General features: G+C 43.4%; 1 protein-coding gene across 1 annotated transcript in view; it reads left to right on the top strand.

Annotated features, from left to right (window-relative positions):
• The first annotated feature begins 900 nt into the window (after nt 1–900).
• Nucleotides 901–19,193, top strand: part of LOC126272786 (dipeptidase 1-like) — a 108,177-nt gene continuing 89,884 nt past the window's right edge. Inside the window, exons 1-2 of the mRNA XM_049975934.1 lie at nt 901–1,107; nt 19,050–19,182. Coding sequence (XP_049831891.1) covers nt 901–1,107; nt 19,050–19,182 — 340 coding nt within the window. The remainder of the gene's footprint in view (nt 1,108–19,049; nt 19,183–19,193) is intronic.

Genomic DNA, 19,193 nt, shown 5'->3' with positions numbered 1-19,193 from the left:
CATGTTGCCATAACATAAACATATAACGTGATGCTGGCAGGTGTTACAGTAGCGGCAACTGTTGTTTGTGTGTAAGCAGTGACTGAGCTTACTGAAAGTACTTGCTTTTCACCTTAAATGTCTGGTAGAGGAAGAAACTGAAGATCTTATGGGGTATTGTGTGTTTGGTAGTAGGAATCAGAGAGAAAGAATGGTTTAAATGGCTCTGAGCACTATGGTACTTAACAGCTATGGTCATCAGTACCCTAGAAGTCAGAAGTACTTAAACCTAACTAACCTAAGGACATCACACAACACCCAGTCATCACGAGGCAGAGAAAATCCCCGACCCCGCCGGGAATCGAACTCGGGAACCCGGGCGTGGGAAGCGAAGATGCTACCGCACGACCACGAGCTGCGGACTATCAGAGAGAAGAAAGACTAAAGTGGTCAGCAATAAACTTGAGCTGGTCGTAGCTAGTACAGTGCTCAAAAGTAACAATAGGAGGAGGAATACATGGAGTATAGTTTACATCAAGGTGAGGCAGAGGTCGTGAAAGCAAATGTTGAAGTGTAAACTGTATCCCCAATTTACTGAAAATGGAGAGATAGGAAGAGTGACTCAGGGTATCGAAATGAAATGACTGTATGGCATTTATCGGCCCGGATGTCCCCTTCGGAGTTCGGCCGCCGTATTGCAAGTCTTTTCAGCTGACGTCACTTCGGCGACTCAAATGGTAGCTCAGTATTTAGAGGGAGATAGTAATCTAATAATAATGGGGGATTGGAACGCAGCTTTGATACCAGCCCCACGTTGCATCACTTTAGCTGTGACCATTCCAGCCTGCTTTGCATTAAGTAGATGAATCATTATTCTTCCTTGTAGTTGCAAAAAATCACAGTGATGATTGATACCGCTGAATGAAGCTATCACTAGGTGTACGTGTGACACGCTGCTGCCGGCTGTGCAGGCACAACGACCTGCCGTGGAACATCCGCAAGTTCGCGCGCAACCGGCTGGCCAACCTGACCTTCGGGCTGGACCTGCGCGCCGTGCGGCCCTGGGCGGCCAGCGCCTGGTCGCACACAGACCTGCCGCGCCTGCGCGCCGGGCACGTCGCCGCCCAGGTGGGTACCGCTCCAGCTCCGGCTCCAGCTCCGGCTCCACCTCCAGCTCCAGCTCCAGCTCCAGCTCCAGCACAGGCCGGTGCCGCTCTCGCTCAGGGCGCAGCCGTAGACAGCCAGTGTCACATACTGGTGTGCCGTGCTCGGGTTTCGAACGAGTCGCCACGAGCTGCACTCTACTTCTGAGGTGGCTGGAGAAGGAGAAATGCATTTAGGCGCTGCTGTTTCAGCCACTGCACATGAAAGTGGCAGCCCGTTGATACGCGTGACCGAAGTCGGACGGTCTTGCCGGATCTGCTGTCCTTTCCCCACTGCTTGCCCCTCTGAACACCCTTGCAGTCGATTCAGCTGCTTCAGCTGGTGACAGGGGTGTGAATGCACGGAGTTCTGAGACTTACTAACCAGCAGTCATAGTCCTATCTTTAGCCAAAAGTCATTATACTGACCTGCCCTTTTCGCAATACTGATTTCAGTTTAAAACAGCTGTTTAGGGTATGCTGACATGAAGTTCCCGCACATGATCAGCCAGCGAGTCATAGGTGGTGCTCTGTACATCTACTTTCCAGCAGTGAAATCCGTGATGTTCTGTACTTACCCTTGTACTGATGTTAGCTAAAGCCTCTCAGGTATAAAGCGTCATCTTTTCTACCAGCTCTCCCTGCATTTTGAGCCCCTAGCCTGTGTGTGTAGTGTGTAGGTGATTTCATTACTTTTTTCCTGAAAGTTATTAGGGAATGAAGTATTCTCTTCTTTCAAAGCTCAAATTTTCAAGTCTAATTCTGGACCTGGTGCATCTAATATCACGCTCTGCAGCCGAATAAACAGTGCATGTATTGCGTTAGCGGCAACAACCCATTCTTATCGACGTTAGTGGTGATGGTGGTGATGTGCATTGGCTCCTGCGATGTTGGATGTCGTCGTGCTGGCCTCTGTGGGAGAGGATGGAAGTGGGTTGTGAGCCAGCAACAGCTGGTGCGGCACAGCGGTGGTTGCCGATCTGGCAGCGGTGCGGGCGCAATCGACTGCCCGGGTGGGCGTCAGAGCAGACACGGAAGGACAGAGCGTGGCCGACCTCTCCTTTTCAACCTCCGTCGTGACCTCCCTCGTAGCTATTATGTTTGCAAATAATACCAAAAGATAAAATTTTTCTTCCTGAGCGAGTTAACGTCTGAAAAGGAATGGTCGCCAGCCGTGGGTAAGCCTAGATGTGCTGAGAACAGTTTTTAGTACTGCCAACGATTGTGGCTGGGGCTAAATTCGGCGAGAAGATAGTACGCGTTGTTCCTTCTTCCGCATTGCTCAGGGAGTCTCAGATTGCTGCCTTCGCTGTCTCTGCTTGTGGGAGAAATCTGTGTTATGTCCTGTCCCTGTCGCGAAGTCTTTTAATTTTGGAGTTAGTCCTTCAGTAACTGTTGCTTCCTTCCATAACGTCATATCCGCAAATTCCTTATTTGGAGAGAATTCTATAGTCATAAAAAATACTGGCATGGATCAGATGGTTACGGAACGAAAGTTGAGGTTGGTTTCATTATGAGCCACTAACTGACAAAGCCGAATTTTTAACGAAAACAGCAACGTCGCACATGAGAAAATTTATGAACTGCAAAAACATTACAGAGATACAGTTGCTTACATCAGCACCTAGCAGTAAAAACCGAACGAAAAGCTTTCACAAGAGACAAAATCTGATCGAATTTTAAGTGCGTGCGGTGGACAATTAAACAGACAGAGTAGCAAATATTCGTCGCAAGAGATGGAGTAGCCTGTTGCGCTTATCTGCTTATCGGCAGCATACAGATGGAAAGCGCGTCACAGCGTTCACCTCAGGCGTGGGTGGTTTCGACTTTTGGATTCCTGTACTCTGTAAGTCTGGCGCCAATGCAATGGGCGTCGGAGTATACTGTTATCTAGCCTAGTGGCAGCCTGTTGCGGCAAAGAGTGACTCAGCCATGGCCAGAGAACAGGGAATGGCTGAGACACTACTGAGCAACTAATTAAAGGGGGACCGGTGCCCGTGGCTGCTTCGCAACTTGTGCAGCGCGTTTCCACGGCTCAGAACAGTCAGCGCTACCAACGGTGCAGGGAAGCGCAGTGGCCGGCCTGCCTGTGTTACGTGTTTGTGACGGTAGCGAGAGCGCTTTTAAGCTCTACTCTTGCCCTCTCCACGCGGCGCCAACACGAAGACACAGAAATAAATTTGCCCTTACCTGACCGCGCACTACATTTCAACGGGAACAGATTTTTCCAAGTGTGAAAGCTAAAATGGCATTTTCACTAAAAGTTATTTACGGTAATAATGAATTATTTTAATATCCCCGTGTGACAGTCCTGTGTCTCCACAACACACTAGCAATTTAAGAGTAACTCATTTGCAGCGAGACATTCGTTTTTTACATTTATGTATTAGTCTAACGTACGAGCAATCGACCCGTGACTGTGTACACTTCATTTTTAATTTCATCATTTGAAATACCTTTCATTGATTTGTAAAAGGTTTTTCCCCTGCACGAGTTGCATGTAATGTTTGACTTGGCATCCCCAACATGAGCGTGAGTCGTTATAAAAAACAGTCTGATTTACGGGTCTTCCCACACATAAGTCACGAATGGAACGGAGAACGGCAGTCTTACGTTTTCTGTTGTCCATCAAACCTAGTTACGTTGCTTCCGGGGTATTGACACATGTTGCCTGACAAAAAAGATGACGCATTAAGAAGGCACGGTCAAACGTCATTGTAACTTCATACATGTACACACAATCGACGATTATCTAAATAATTAGTGCTGCAATTCTCTGTAACAGCTAAAACAGCTACCAAAGTGCTTAGTGTGGTTCGTGTTTAGTGCTGTTACCGTGCTTGGAAGTTTCTGTATCCCGAATGCAGCTGCGACTTTGTAAATGTCTCTGTGGAAATGAATCTCCATAGTTCTGCAGAACGCTTTTTGTTTTCGCCTATAGCTGTTTGCACTTCACTGTTAAAAGGTACTAAAAGCGCTGACAGTTGTCAAAGTTTCCGTTCAGTTGATTCGATTGTAGGAGTATCTTAGCAGAATAGATTAATGATGGCTGCATTCTTCACACATCTCAGTGCTTATGACGCCAAATCTCTTGAACCATTTGTCGTACAACGATGTGTTTGTGTAGGCATATTCAGCTACATGTGTGGATGCTATCTGCAAAATGAGCTGCGAATACAGTTAGTAAGAAACAAGTAATAAACGGCAATGTCTTGCACAACGCGGCAGTTTTCAAGCATCTCAATGTTTATGACGTCATATCCCCTGAACTACGATGAGAGAGTGATTCTTACACCCTCAGCAATTGTTGCCTGATATTAAGGCAAACATGACCACGTTTCATTGAAATCAGTCCTGTGATTTAGGAGGAGATGTGGAAAATACATACACACACATACATAAATTCATTTTTATAATATGTGTGCATTGCTGTCAGATGTATCCTGTCAGTGTAAGGTTATGTTCTCTTTTCTTATTCACTGCATACGTGTAGTAGGAGCACTACAGTGGACAGTAGCTCTGTGTTCAGCAGTTCTTTATTGAAGTTCTAGTATCAGATCGAGAGTAAATCGAAGGAAGTCGAAAGTAATGAGAAATAACAGAAACGAAAACAGTGAGTAACTTAACATCAGGATTGGTTATCACGAAGTAGATGAAGATAAGGAATTCTGCTATCAAGTCAGCAACATAACGCAAGACGAACGAGGCAAGGAGGACATAAAAAGCAGACCATCGCAGGCAGAAACGGCATTCCTGGACATGAGAAGACGACTAGTATCAAACATAGGCCTTAATTTGAGGAAGAAATTTCTGAGAATGTATGTTTGGAGCGCAACATTGTATGGCATTGAAACAGGAACTGTGAGAAAAACGGAAAAGAAGAGAATCGAAGCATCTAAGATGTGGTGCTACAGAAGAATGTTGAAAATTAGGTGGCCTTATAAGGTAAAGAATGAGGATGTTCTCCAGAGAATCGGCGAGGAAAGGAATGTATGGAAAACACTGACAAGCAGAAGGGACATAGATCACAAAGTAATTTCCAGGGTGCTAGAGGCAGCTGTAGAGGGTAAGAACTGTAGAGAAAGACAGGGACTGGAATACATCCGGCAAATAACTGAGATCGTAGGTTGCAAGAGCTACTCTGAGATGAAGAGGTTGGTGCAGTTGAAGAATTCGTGGCGCGCGCATCAAACCAATAAGGAGACTGATGACTCAAAAACAAAGAAAAGAATAAAATTTTCGGTATTTGATATCAACAACAATACCTGAAATTTTATCGGTAGATCGGTACCTCCATGACACCGGGGCAAATGTATCAGTACAGACAATTTCTAAGCCTTTCTTGAGCACAAAAATCCTTATTTAGAATACAAAGCTAAGTCTCAAGTTCCGAAATGTTTTCATGAAGGACATTGAGTATAAAAATCGGACAGAAATGAACGAACTGACGGAACCACAGACAAAATATGAGCCTTACATAAACTTTTTATTATTGAAGTGTGCTGTTATTACTGAGCAACAGTGCGAATTTCTGTTTAACGTAAAATCTTTAAAACGAGATGAAATATGAAAACTGTTCTATGGTTACGTTACCTAACTAGAGCATAAAATTTATTTTCGAACCACTTTTCCAGAGTAATGCGGATATCATTAAGTCACTTAATATACGTTGCTGAAATAAGATAAGTTTATTTCATATTACACACGTCTGTGTTTCTGCTTCAATTATGTTTTCTGTATACTACGTAAATATTGCACATATTTTGATTGTCATTGAACTGGTAGTGAAGAGTTACAGTTTTATCCATCATTTGATGCTTCTGATGGCTGTCCTATGCCCGTTGTTGGGTTACTGTGAAGTTATCGATTACTTGGTATTGATACCAACACCACGCGTATTGATACAAAAGTGTCGAAGTATAGTCACATCGGTAACCTCGCATAGTCCTCTGTCGTGTTACATGCTACTAACACATGAGGTCGTTGAGTGGTGAAGAACTGCTTTGTTATCTACCTGACTGTCGGAGTGTGACCAAAGTACTGTTTCCTTGTGTACTTTAAATTTTATCATGTGTCGAACGTACATAAACTTGTAGCAGGATAAAGGCTTACCAGATTCACAGCAGATATTGGTGCTCAAGCTTCCTCGATCGATTTACGATTGCATTGGATTCTGTAATGTCTAAAGGGATGTGGTCCACATTCTGATAACTGAATTCGTGTCAAGGGAATAAGCTAGAACGGTAAAAGCATATATGATGTTCTGAAAATGCTACAAGGAACAGAAGACAAGAAAAGGAAGTTCGTAACAATGTGAGTTAAAAAAGCTCATGATAACATGAGAGACAAATAAAAGGCTATGCAGCAACGAAATATCCGTCGTTTGTTTTATATATCACAAAGAAAAAGAGATAAAGGTAACGTGATCGCTGAACTGTAAAAATCGAACTGCCTTCAAAGGAAAGCTTTAGAGATTTATTAACCAGTAATGGTTCACAGCTCGTGCCCATTTCGATCGTAGCTGCCGATGTCGTGGTGTTAACGTGCACAGGTCATACATGGGCTTTTGGCTGCGGAGGCACATCGATAGGAATGTTCGGCGCACTGTGTGTTCAGACAGACTTGTACTCTGATGTGCGTTCAGCCTCAGTTTGCCGCCTGTCCTGTTTTACAAGTCTGCCTAGCCAATGGTGTCCGACATCTGTAACGAGGGCTGACCGCGCAACTCCACTACGTCTGGATGTGGTTTCAGCTTGTTTGCACCAAGTGTTGAAGACACTCGCCACAGCCGTTCACAAACACACGACAAGCTGTGCAGTTTCCGACAAGCTCGTGCCGAGCCTTCGCCCATTGCAATGCGCTCTCGGTCAGACTCGGACAGAAGGCGCGCCTTCTACGTTCTGCACACGGACGGTACGCTCAGTGACACCACAGGCCCTACATGTGCGCCTGACTAGCAGTCTTTCCTCACCCAGACGACGCTGCTATCGCCTGGACGCGTATATATCGACAGTAGGTTGGTTGTCACAATGTTCTGACTGGTCAGCGTATACTGCATACGTATATTTTCCTATCTGCACTAACTGTTTCATTCATGAAACATTCTGTAACTATATTCGTCAACATATTGTCGAACAGATGGCGTGTGTTCCAGAGAGCTATGAACGAGAAATTGGAACTTTTTATCGATATAACTAAAATCTCCTTTGTCCTGGATGTTTTATGCTTACCTATTTTATCATTATATACTTGGGCTTTCCTAATACGTACAGTGTATATGAGGGAAAACGCAATGTCGCATACTATTTTACAATTATTACTAGAGACCGGATTATATGCATTTGCATGTTGCACATGCATTCACCGGTTATTGCATATTTCAAATAAAAACTAGACACGATGCATATATTCGCTCTATGTTTACAATATTTTAAAAATTTAGACAGGCTGTCTCTAGCTCGATCTAGTTTTGATGTCTCACAGATTGAACCGCGACTTAGATCTGCGTACCACGGCTAACCGAGAGGCCACTGCCTGGCGAGACCGCTACAGAGGAGGAACAGGCAGACAGTAGTCAATGTTCCTGGCCCCGCGCCCTCGATTAATCCCCTCCGCGGTCATACAGTACGCGTCGACAATTTAATTACACTACGCTAGCTTATAATCGCGCGTCTATTGTTTCAGTTTAGCTTTCTATTTTCTTATACACAGTTGAACGTATTTACGATGTGTAGTGTGCAACATGTTGACGCCATGTCACAGGAGAAACAAAACGTCGTTTCGTGGATAGCTGACCATCCTGGAATATTGACATATGACGGAATTGTTTTATATTGTCGAGTTTGCGAGAAAAACGTATCGTGCAAAAAAGGTTTCAAATAGACAAGCATGTCAAGACAAGTCTTCATATCGCAGGAATGCAGAAAAAAGTACCAACAACAACATCTGATAACAGCAAGTTACAGCAGCAGGGTTTTTCCAAAGGTAACCAAAAAAGTCGTTTTAACATGAACCTATGTGAAGCATTTATTGCAAGCAATATTAGTCTTCACAATCTTAGAAACCCTGTTTTCAGAGGCTTCCTGCAAATCAAAATATACCAGACGAATCAATAATGTGTAAAATTACATACCGACAATTTACGTAAACGTTCTGGAGGAAATACGCAATGAACTCAAGGACAGCATTAACTGGATTTCAGTTGACGAAGCTACTGCCACTTGTGGTCATTACATTTCAAATTTAATTGTTGGTGCTTTAAAAGAAGAGCCTTCTTCCTATTAAGCAGCCTGCAAAGAACTGGAAAAACTAAGTCATTCTACGATCATCTGATTTGTGAACGAGGGTATTAGAAAAATATTTCCAAAATCTTCTGCAGGTGAAAGGGTGTTTCTTTTTATTTCAGATGTTGCTTCATTGAAAGGGTACAGTACCGCCCAACAGTGAAAATCGATACAACATTCTTCGTTATTCTTGTCAGTACAACATATTTTTTCTAATAATAACTCAATTTCAATGAATACAGTGAATCCGGATACCAGTGTGGGAAAGAATGACAATTTATTTATTTAATTGAACACATCTGCACTAGCACAAAATAAATCCCTACATCCAGTTTGGTGAGATCTGTGAAATGAATGAATGTATGGTCATCTGCTAACCGCAGATAGTGAGTGTGAATATATAATCACCTTTGAGACGATCCTTTGGTTACCTTTGGTGGAACCAAAGAAATGAAATTTACCGGAGCTTTGAGTGCCTGAAATGTGGCTGACCAATGGGTAGTATGGTCTTCCCCCACCTCGGCAGAGGTGCGAGATGACCTGAAGAACAGCCATGTTTCAGCACTCTGCCACTGGATCTAGTGTTGGTAAGACCTGTCTTAGGTGTGCTCCGTAAAGACAAAAGAGTGGAGACATGGTATGCATGTGAAATACTTAAGAGTAGTTTGCAATAATAATTTCTCTATTTCAGGAACTTTTGTGAGGAGAATTAAATGTCAGGCAGGTAATATAAAGGGGATCATAGTAATCTTCGGAAGTGAACAACGGTCACAATGAAACCACGTGTAGCAATAAGTTGAAACACTTCCGAGTGCTTAAGTTAATCTGAATTACTGGCGTGTGTACTATAAGTTGGAAATATTTAAGAAATGCCGTGTGCAGGATTTGAAATTAGAGACGAGTACTTCCACGTGGTGAGTACAGTGTGAGTCTCAATCTGTCTATGAGACAAAGGATAAAGAGAAGTACTCGTCCATGGTATCAGTTAAAGAATCGCGTGTGTGACGAATATGTTCTTAATCTTACTTTGCGTTTTATGTTTCCGTGTGACGCTTGATTCAAACCATAATTCTCTGAGAGAGAAGCAAGGTGAGTCAGCCATCTATCCAGCAACGCCACTTGGCTTGCATTGCACAGGAAGACGTGCATATAACCTTCCGAGTTCATAGTAGGAAAGCAAAATTACGAAGTGGGGGAGTGTCGTGTGAAATTGGGATAAATACTAATTGAAGTGGGAAAGCTGAAGGTCTTGTGATTATTGCGTTGTGACTATTCTTTGTATTGTATGTTGCCAGTGTGATGTATTTCATGAAATTTAAGTATGTGTGGTTGGCATGGGAGAGTAACAAGATAGTTTCAGAGGCAGTGGGTTATGCATCTTCCTTTTTGTACCGTTCGGTCTGGAGGAAATTTTCGTAATGATGGGTGTGAGAGTCGAAGTGTGCGATACAAAAAAAGATCCACCATCCTATCCAGAAAGTGCACTGTAGCGTTAAATAATTGCGAGACCATAAGATAGAGAATCACCTATGTAAAGCCATGCCCACTGGGCGGAATTTCTCGTGTGTTATTGTTGTAGGTTATAAAATTTGTGTGTTTAGGTTATAGAATTTATCGGAATAAATAAGGTAGGGAAAAGAAAAAGATTGGTGGCCTTTTCCTTCGAATAGTACGTTGTCATGATACCCAGAATTTATAACGTGTGCGCCATTCATATTCGTGCGATGGCCACGTGTTGATCAAAGCCGTTAAATAAGAAAGAAAATGTGGTATTGTCAGTGCGTAGTGAATAGTCAGAGTTGTGAAAATTGCTAATAGCCAGATGTGCGTTTCCGTTTCCGTTTCCGTTGGTATTTGCATTCCAACATATCAGTAGAGTATGTCTGCTACATAGACAATTTTCAGTGCCGGCGGTATGTGTTTTAAGGCAAGATGCTAAGGGCTGATATGTTGGATTAGTTTCTCCTATCCATCAATCCATTATGACAAGAATGAAATTCCAGGATTCCATGCTCTCCTGTCGTTCTGATAGTTTCTGCCGTTCCTATCCTCGACTCTGTCTGACCTATGAGTTGTGTCTCCGTTCACGATGTTGCTCGCATTACCCATTCCTGTAACAAGTGCTGAAATGACGCAGAATCGTCTATGGCTTTGCCTGCTATCGCCATATCTCTGCGCAGATTCACTGGCAGCTTCGTTATACAGATCGTAATGAGTTCCCGAGGTTCGTATGTCACATCCAAATACCTATTTTGACTCAGCATTTCCTGATAGCACGTCACTGGATCTCTTATACCATCTTCGTTACAATTTGGCATCATCAATATGCTTTGCTTAACCTCGTCGTGCTTACTTTTCGACCAGAATTCATTTAAAAACTTGTCACAAAATTTCTTGTAGCTACTACAGTCTTTAATAACTTCATGAATTTTCGCTCTAGCCTCGTCCCTCAAATGGTTACACACAAACTTCATTTTGAGGAGCGGTCCCCACGATGAAGGTAATGAATCTTGAAATTGAGACAGCCTTGGACTATACCCAGTTGGGTTTGCCACCTGTTTTATCCGACACAACCGTTCTTCTGGCTCTCTGAATTCGTCTTCCTCTTTCTACCTATTTTCCTTTTTTGAATTTATCTCACTCTCCTTCTACAATCTACCTGGTGGTGTGTCACCTTCGCTACTGCACGTTTTTTGCAACTGTGCTGGTTCTTCCCTATGTTTCCTATTTGTTTCTAATTGTGCCTCTTTAAACTGTAATAGTGATTGTATCTCCTCCTGGTCGGCATAAACTTCTCGCTGCGTACTGTCAAAACCTGTCCCGCCTCTTATACGGATCTTTTTTACATCTGCACTAATCTTATTCTTTCTGACCACTACCTCCGTAACTTCATCCCTGTGTATATTCAGCGACAATCCCTGCCAGGTGACTTGAGCTTCCACGCTGTCTAATGCCCCTTGTTTATCTGCAAGTAAGTCCTCCACTATCTCTTTGATTCGCTCATCTGGCAACACGTCCCTACGTTCTGTAAGATCACTCTCTATTGCACTTATTCGTACCTCCAAATTATTTGCTTTTTCTTTCACGGCGTCACATACTTGCTTCAGCGCACCCAGATTCTTCTCCCCCTCATCTAACCGATTATTAACTGCGGACAGACGCTCATCGATAACTGTGTGTAACTTCCTCATGGCCTCTTTATTTCCCTTATCCATTGCCTCCAATCTTTCCTTACCATCTTTATCCATCGCTTCTAATCTTTCCTTACTATCTTTATCCATCGCTTCCAATCTTTCCTTATTCGCTTCCAATTTTTCCTTAGTCTCCCTATCTGTCTCCTTATTATCTTTATCCATCGCTTCCAATCTTTCCTTATTATATCCATCGCTTCCAATCTTTCCTTATTATCTCTATCCATCCTCTGTAAAAACTACAGTAGCACATTGTCATGTGCTACTTTCGGTGCGCTCGTCTGAGAAACCGTAGCTTCGTTAAGGGTAGCTACACTTTCACTGCATACCTCACCTAGTCCCGGCTCTCCCACGTCGTCGGGAAAAGCCCCCGATTGTGGACAAAGGCCGCCACCTAAAGGATCACCTAGCCACGGTCCGCTGACCAATTCAGCCCCTTCCGAGTGTTTGCCGTTCTCGCTCATTAACCCAAGGTCGACACATACTTCCTGCTGCACTGCTACGTTCACCCCAGAATCACTATTCTCCATGGTGACCACACTTTTCGACTGCGACCTAGTTACTACGGACATTACGCAAAAACGATCTTCCAGCCTTGGACGACGTAGCAAGCAAATACAAAAAAAAAAATAAAAAAAAAAAAATAAAAAAAAAAAAATAAAAAAAAATCCTGACCAATCCAGAAAGAAATTGCAAACAAAAAATTTTACTTCTTAGCGCTATCACAATATACGTAAAAATCTTGACAAATTAACAAAAAAATCTTAACAGCAAACCCTACAGCACATTCCTGGCAGGGTCGAAATTATGAGAGGCACCCACATACCTTGCTCATACTGTGGCATCAAGCAGTCAGGCCTGCAAGATGAGTGGTATGCCAAGCGACTGGACTCGTTCTTACTTATCGAGTAACATGAACTCTAGTACTCACAGTTACGTTATTCTCCTGTTTGAATATTCCGCAACGGAAACGGAAACGCACATCTGACTATTAGCAATTTACACAACTCTGACTGTTCACTACGCATTGGCAATACCACATTTTCTTTCTTATTTAACGGCTTTGATCAACACGTGGCCATCGCACTGAATATGAATGGCGCACACGTTATAAATTCTGTATATCATGACAACGTACTATTCGAAGGAAAAGGACACCAATCTTTTTCTTTTCACTATCTTATTTATTCCGATAAATTCTATAACCTAAACACACAAATGCTATAACCTACATCAATAACACATGAAAAATTCCGCCCAGTGTCATGGCTTTACATAGGTGATTCTCTATCTTATGGTTTCGTAATTATTTAACGCTACAGTGAACTTTCTTGATAGGATGGTGGATCTTTTATTTTTTTTGTATCTCACACTTCGACTCTCGCACCCACGAAACATTCCTCCAGACCGAGTGGTACAAAAGGGAACATGCATCTCGTGGTCGTGCGGTAGCGTTCTCGCTTCCCACTCCCGGGTTCGATTCCCGGCGGGGTCAGGGATTTTCTCTGCCTCGTGATGGCTGGGTGTTGTGTGATGTCCTTAGGTTAGTTAGTTTAAGTAGTTCTAAGTTCTGGGGTACTGATGACCATAGATGTTAAGTCCCATAGTGCTCAGAGCCATTTGAACCATTTTTGAACATGCATAACCCACTGCCTCTGGAACTATCTTGTTACTCTCCCTTGCCAACCACACATACTTAAATTTCATGAAATACATCACACTGGCAACATACAATACAAAGAATAGTCACAACGCAATAATCACAAGACTTTCAGCTTTCCCACTTCAAATTAGTATTTATCCCAGTTTCACATGACACTGCCCCACTTCGTAATTTTTCTTTCCTACTGTGAACTCAGAAGGGTATATGCACGTCTTCCTGTGCAGTTCAAGCCAAGTGGCGTTGCTGGATAGACGGCTGACTCACCTTGCTTCACTCTTAGAGTATTATACTTTGAATTAAGCGTTACACGGAAACATAACACGCAAAGTAGTATTAAGAACATATTCATCACAAACGCGAGTCCTCAACTGATACCATGGACGAGTACTTCTCTTTATCCTTTGTCTCATACACAGATTGAGACTCACACAGTACTCACCACATGGAAGTATTCGTCTCTACTTTCAAATCCTGCACACGCCATTTCTTAAATATTTATAACTTATAGTACACATGCTAGTAATTCAGCTTAACTTAAGCACTCGGAAGTATTTCAACTTATTGCTACACGTCACTTCTGAAGATTACTATGATCCCCTTAATATTGCCTGCCTGATATTTAATTCTCCCCACAATTCCTGAAATAGAGAAATTATTATTGCAAACTACCCTTAAGTATTTCACATGCATACCATCTCTCCACTCTTTTGTCTTTACGGAGCACACCTAAGACAGGTCTTACCAACACTAGATCCAGCGGCACAGTGCTGAAACATGGCCGATCTCGCACCTCCGCCAAGGTGGGGGAGCACCATGCTACCGTATTAGTCAGCCACATTTCATGTGCTCAAAACTCAGGTAAATTTCATCTCTTTGGTCCCACCGAAGGTGACCCAAGTACCGTCTCAAAGTTGATCGTATATTGGACATTCACTATCTGTGGTTAGCAGACGACCATACATTCATTCATTTCGCAGATCTCACCAAACTGGATGTAGGGATTTATTTTGTGGGAGTGCAGACGTGATCAATTAAATAAATAAATGTCATTCTTTCCCACACTGGTATCCGGCTTCGCTGTATTAATTGAAATTGAGTTATTATTAGAAAAAAAATATGTTGTACTGACAAGAATAACGAAGAATGTTGTACTTATTTTCAATGTCGGGCGGTACTGTACCCTTTCAATAGTTCCAAGTTCTAGGGGACGGTTGACCTTAGAAGTTATGTCCCATAGTGCTCAGAGCCATTTGAACCAGAACCTCTCCGCTTCTTTCCAATGTTCTGAGAAATCCATTGTTGCTGTACGTTATGACTTTTCCTTCCCTTTAGTGTAGTGCGGTTGTCAAATAAAATGTGTATCCAGACATACTCAGTTATTTTGAATGAATCTCTGTGCAGCCCGTGGTATCGTGCTCTAAAATCCCTGAAGCCCTCTAGTTCCACCTTCCTCATAAGGAATCCGTTGTGTTTGGCGTTGGCAATGACGGGAATCCAGTTTTATGGTTTAGAGGATACTTTATTCCTCTCTATAAGCGAAAAATCTCTATTACATGGTAGGAAATTACGGCCTGTTATGAGGAATTTGTGGGATAGAGCAGTTAAATATTTATGGATGGTCAGATTTCGAAAAAGTGTCACAATATTTTAAAAATCTCTCACAAACAGATCTTATACTTAAGTTTTCCCGTAAGGCATTTAAGTCTCTTCTTTATCTACGGTAAAGATCGAAGCGGAAGAAATGAATTGAAATTTGTGCTGCGGCCGGGACACCACCCTGGTTCTCCTTGCTTGCGAGACTGAAGTGCTCCATTACTCCACCACAGCACAATGATCAACATTCCTAGTCTGCGTAAACCATTTGTGTTGACCACTGATGTTGCGTATATATGGACTGTGATAACCTCTTCAGCATCAACTAAAGCCTGGAGATAGGGCATGGAAGCGCCGAAACTGGTAGCTGCACAAGAAATAAGATCACAAGGACGGCTGTAGGCGCTTCATTTTCTTACAACAGTGAACGGCCGTGATCCCCATGACCTTCAGTGAAAAGGATGGACATACAAAAATCAACGATGTTTAGGCTTACGTTCAAACGAAAATCTTTTGCAAAAAGATCAAAACATTCGAGTTTCGTTGTTTTTTCCTGAATGGCGTTCTTCACTTTGTGTAACGCAATGTACAGACACTTTCGAGACATACTGTAAAAACACTTCGGGTCATACGCTCAGTTCTTTCATTACGTCGATTGTGCCATACTTCTTGCTTTCTTCAACCATAATGGATGTACCCAGTATTTGCTTACCATTGCATCAGTATATTCGCCGGATGAAGGCGCCGCATCCCGACCCACTCGCATCAGAAACGTGTTGGGCCTGTCTCGTCAGCGCCACTGCTCGCGTCACGTCGTTCTGTGTGAGCTGGGCCTTGCGTGAACGGCCAGCGTAAGGACTGCCGAGATGTCGCGAGGTTTCACTCTTTGTCCCGGTGTCCCAGAAACGCGTAACTGGGACGCTATATGTTCCGATTTTCAAGCAAGAGAACCGTAGATTTATATGCTACTGGTTCAGTATGTTAATATCTATTAATATGTAACGCACAAGCAACCGCCAGCGGTCTACTATCGTGCTGTGTATAATCTAGTTCCTTTGATAGCAGATGTCGACGCTGCGCAACAACAACGATTCACTTGTTCGTGTTGTTAAGTAACTTGGGTTCCATGAATTCGTTAGTTGTTGCAGTCACTGTGTGTGTTCGTACAGGGCGCGAGCTCTCATCGTTTTGAGATGCAAAAAAGGGTAACGTAAGCGCTGTTTCAGTGACGGATACAGAGAAAAATGACCTTTGATAAAAACAGCTAACACAGACGTAGAAGCATTCTGCAAATTTCGTTTGTATTATTTTTCATTTGTGCGTCTTGGGAAATCTGATGTAAGCCGTCGTACTGAGACCCAAGAGAGGGGAAAAAAACAACTGAAGAAGAGGCATGCAGTGCAAAACTCACAACTTCTTTATTCTAAAACCAGTTACAACAGAGGAAATGCTCATTGCTATCACCATTGATTTAAGCCACTTGAGAGCACGACAAAGATTCGTTCAGTTATGTGTCCCGATTCTGTTACTGCTAAACGCGAAATGTCGCAAGAACAAAAGCCACAGCAACAAACAAACATATTCATGTTCCTCCCTATTCTGTTCTACTTGAAAGCACTTCGTCGTGTGTCCCGATTCTGTGATTGCTAAAAATCAAAGAGTCGCAAGAATAAAAGCCACAGCAATAATCAAACATATGCTCGCTCTTCCCGATCCTGTTATGGCAAAATGCAAAGTATCGCAAGACCAGAAGAAACACAACGACAATCGGACATATTCTTGCTCCTCGTTCTGTTTTCATTTGCACTTTGGAACTGTAAAACAACTTCTTTTTAAGGACTATAAAGTAACGGCGGTAATGACACGACACTGAAATTACTTCCTATGCTATAAGTTCCGTCAGTATAAAACGTAATGAAAATTAATCTTTCACAACTAACTGCACTAAGGTAATGTATTTTTCAAATATTTTACGCGACACACCTGTTTCGGCTTATTACCACTATCAAGTTACGTCTTGGTAACTACATTACTTTTTGTACATACGAGACGTAAAAATACATTTTTGTCAGATGTTTTGACAGTTATATACTACGATGCAACACGTTGTTTACAAGCAATGTACTCACCAAGACGCGACACAAAAGATTTCCTATGGATGCACATGCTCATCAATTCCCACTAGGCGTCGCTCTGACAGTGGCAGTAAGCCGAAACAGGCCTGTCGTGTAGAATATTCAAAAAATAGGTTATCGCACTGGAGCTAGTTTGGACCATTTATTTTCATTATTTATTACATTTGTTCAGCACTTTTATTCAGGAGAAGAGATAAAAATAAACTAATTAAACTTATTTCTGAAGAAATATATCGAACTTCAGCGATTCTGCGCCGAGAGATCTTAAGATTAGTTTAAAAGACTGTGCAGCCTATTGCGGCGACAACTGTAACATCAATTTCGTGGAGTGAACGGTAGAAGGTAAAACAACGTATTGAGTTGTTTAAAATGAAACTTGGGAAGAACCTGGAAGGAGTGAGCCATCCAGTAGACATTTTACATAACAGTTTCAACTGCTGCAAACGTTTTATCTGTAACTATCGAGGTAATTGCGGTGAAACTCTTTAACTAGTTTTTCACTTGCGCAGATAGCTCCTCAGAAATTCTCTTTGATTCTTTAAGCTAGGCTTAATCTTCATTTCCCCGCAGCTTGTGGTCTTGCGGTGGAATTCTCGCTTGCCGCGCACGGGGTCCCTGTTTGATTCCCGGCGGCATCGGGGATTTTTTTTTCCTGCCTCGAGATGACTGGGTGTTGTTGTGTCGTCTGCATCATCATCATTCATCCCCATTACGGTCGGAGGAAGACAACGGCAAACCACCTCCACCAGGACCTTGCCTAGTACGGCGGTGCGGGTCTCCCAAATCGTCCCCTACGCTCCTCGGAGTATGGGACCTGATGATCACATTTCGTTTGTTCGTCAAGAACTTGTTTGAACAGTGAATGAATAAAATTGAAAGTAGTAAGCTATGAGTGATTGAAGTAAAAGTTGTTACTGAGAATGTAATAATTTTACAACAAGATCAAGGAAACTGTTGTCACTTGGATATAGAAGCTAAAAAAATTTTTAAAAAGTTCTGAAGACTGCTCTGAACTAAAATGTGCTATGAAACTGCTATTAGTATCTTACAAAATGTTCTCATTAGGTATTAATTATACTGGTGAAAGATGACATCGCCGTCGGGGAAGACACGGAGCACGAAGCCATGCAGGCGTTTCACAGGTCTCGGAATGTTTTCCATTAGCAGCACCAGGTCCCATGCAAGCACAGGAGAAGGTCTCCCACGGGATAATAGTGCTCCCCCCTGCCTGTGTCTGTGGCGCGCTGCGCGTTTCGAGTCACCTTTCACCTCGAGCCGGCGTTTGTGGACACGACTATCGACATAGTGTAGCAAAAATGCGATTCACATAAAAAAGGCGACACATTTCCATCGATTGACAGTCGAATTCCGTTCGTGTGATGCCCACTACAATCGTAATGGACGATGCCGTTTGGCAAACATATGAACACGTCAACATTTGACCTGCTGCGGAGCACCGTGATCAACAATGTAGGACGAAGAACGTGCTCCGAAACACTTGGGCGTGCACCAGCACTTTGCTCTTTCGGCAGAGAGGCCACAGATCACCATCTGTACTACTTTACAGAGCAGACAAGCCTCCGAATTCCACGTTCCGCGAAGACTTGTAGACGTCCGAGTGGTACTTTCACTGTCCTTCAACCTCTTTCTGTAGATGCTCACGAGAGTAGCACGCGAACATTCGACCAGCTTCTTCGTTTTCGAGATAGTCGTTCACAAGCTTTACGTAACAATAATAATCGGTCCTTAGTCAAAATCGCTTATCCCGACGGATTCCCGCTTTTGCAGTCCATATCTTGGCTGTGGTGATCCCCCGCGCGTGTCTGCCACGCTCTGGTTCTTTTGTTGCCACGCCACGTGCCCATAACGCCACCAGGCGGCATCCGACGTCGCAGTTGGCTGATCGGTGTACGAGTACTGTGCTCAGCAGTGACACATGTGTCGAAGTCCCCCCTCTCGTGCATCTCGCGCCCGGATTCCAGTGGATTGTGTCCAGCTTGCAGTAGCGACGCCCGCGGCAACGCTAGCCGGGGCAGCGCAGCCGACCGGTGTTGCGGTTGCAGTTCTGGGCGGCGTACGTGCCGTGCGAGGCGCAGCACCGGGACGCAGTGCGGCTGGCGCTCGAGCAGGTGGACGTGGTGCGCCGGCTGGCGGCCCGCTACGCGCCGCCGCTCGCCTTCTGCACCTCCGCCGCAGGTGAGGCAGGG

Source organism: Schistocerca gregaria, chromosome 5 (assembly GCF_023897955.1).
Source record: "Schistocerca gregaria isolate iqSchGreg1 chromosome 5, iqSchGreg1.2, whole genome shotgun sequence".
Taxonomy (NCBI): Eukaryota; Metazoa; Arthropoda; class Insecta; order Orthoptera; family Acrididae; genus Schistocerca; species Schistocerca gregaria.
This window is presented reverse-complemented; position numbering and strand designations above follow the sequence as displayed.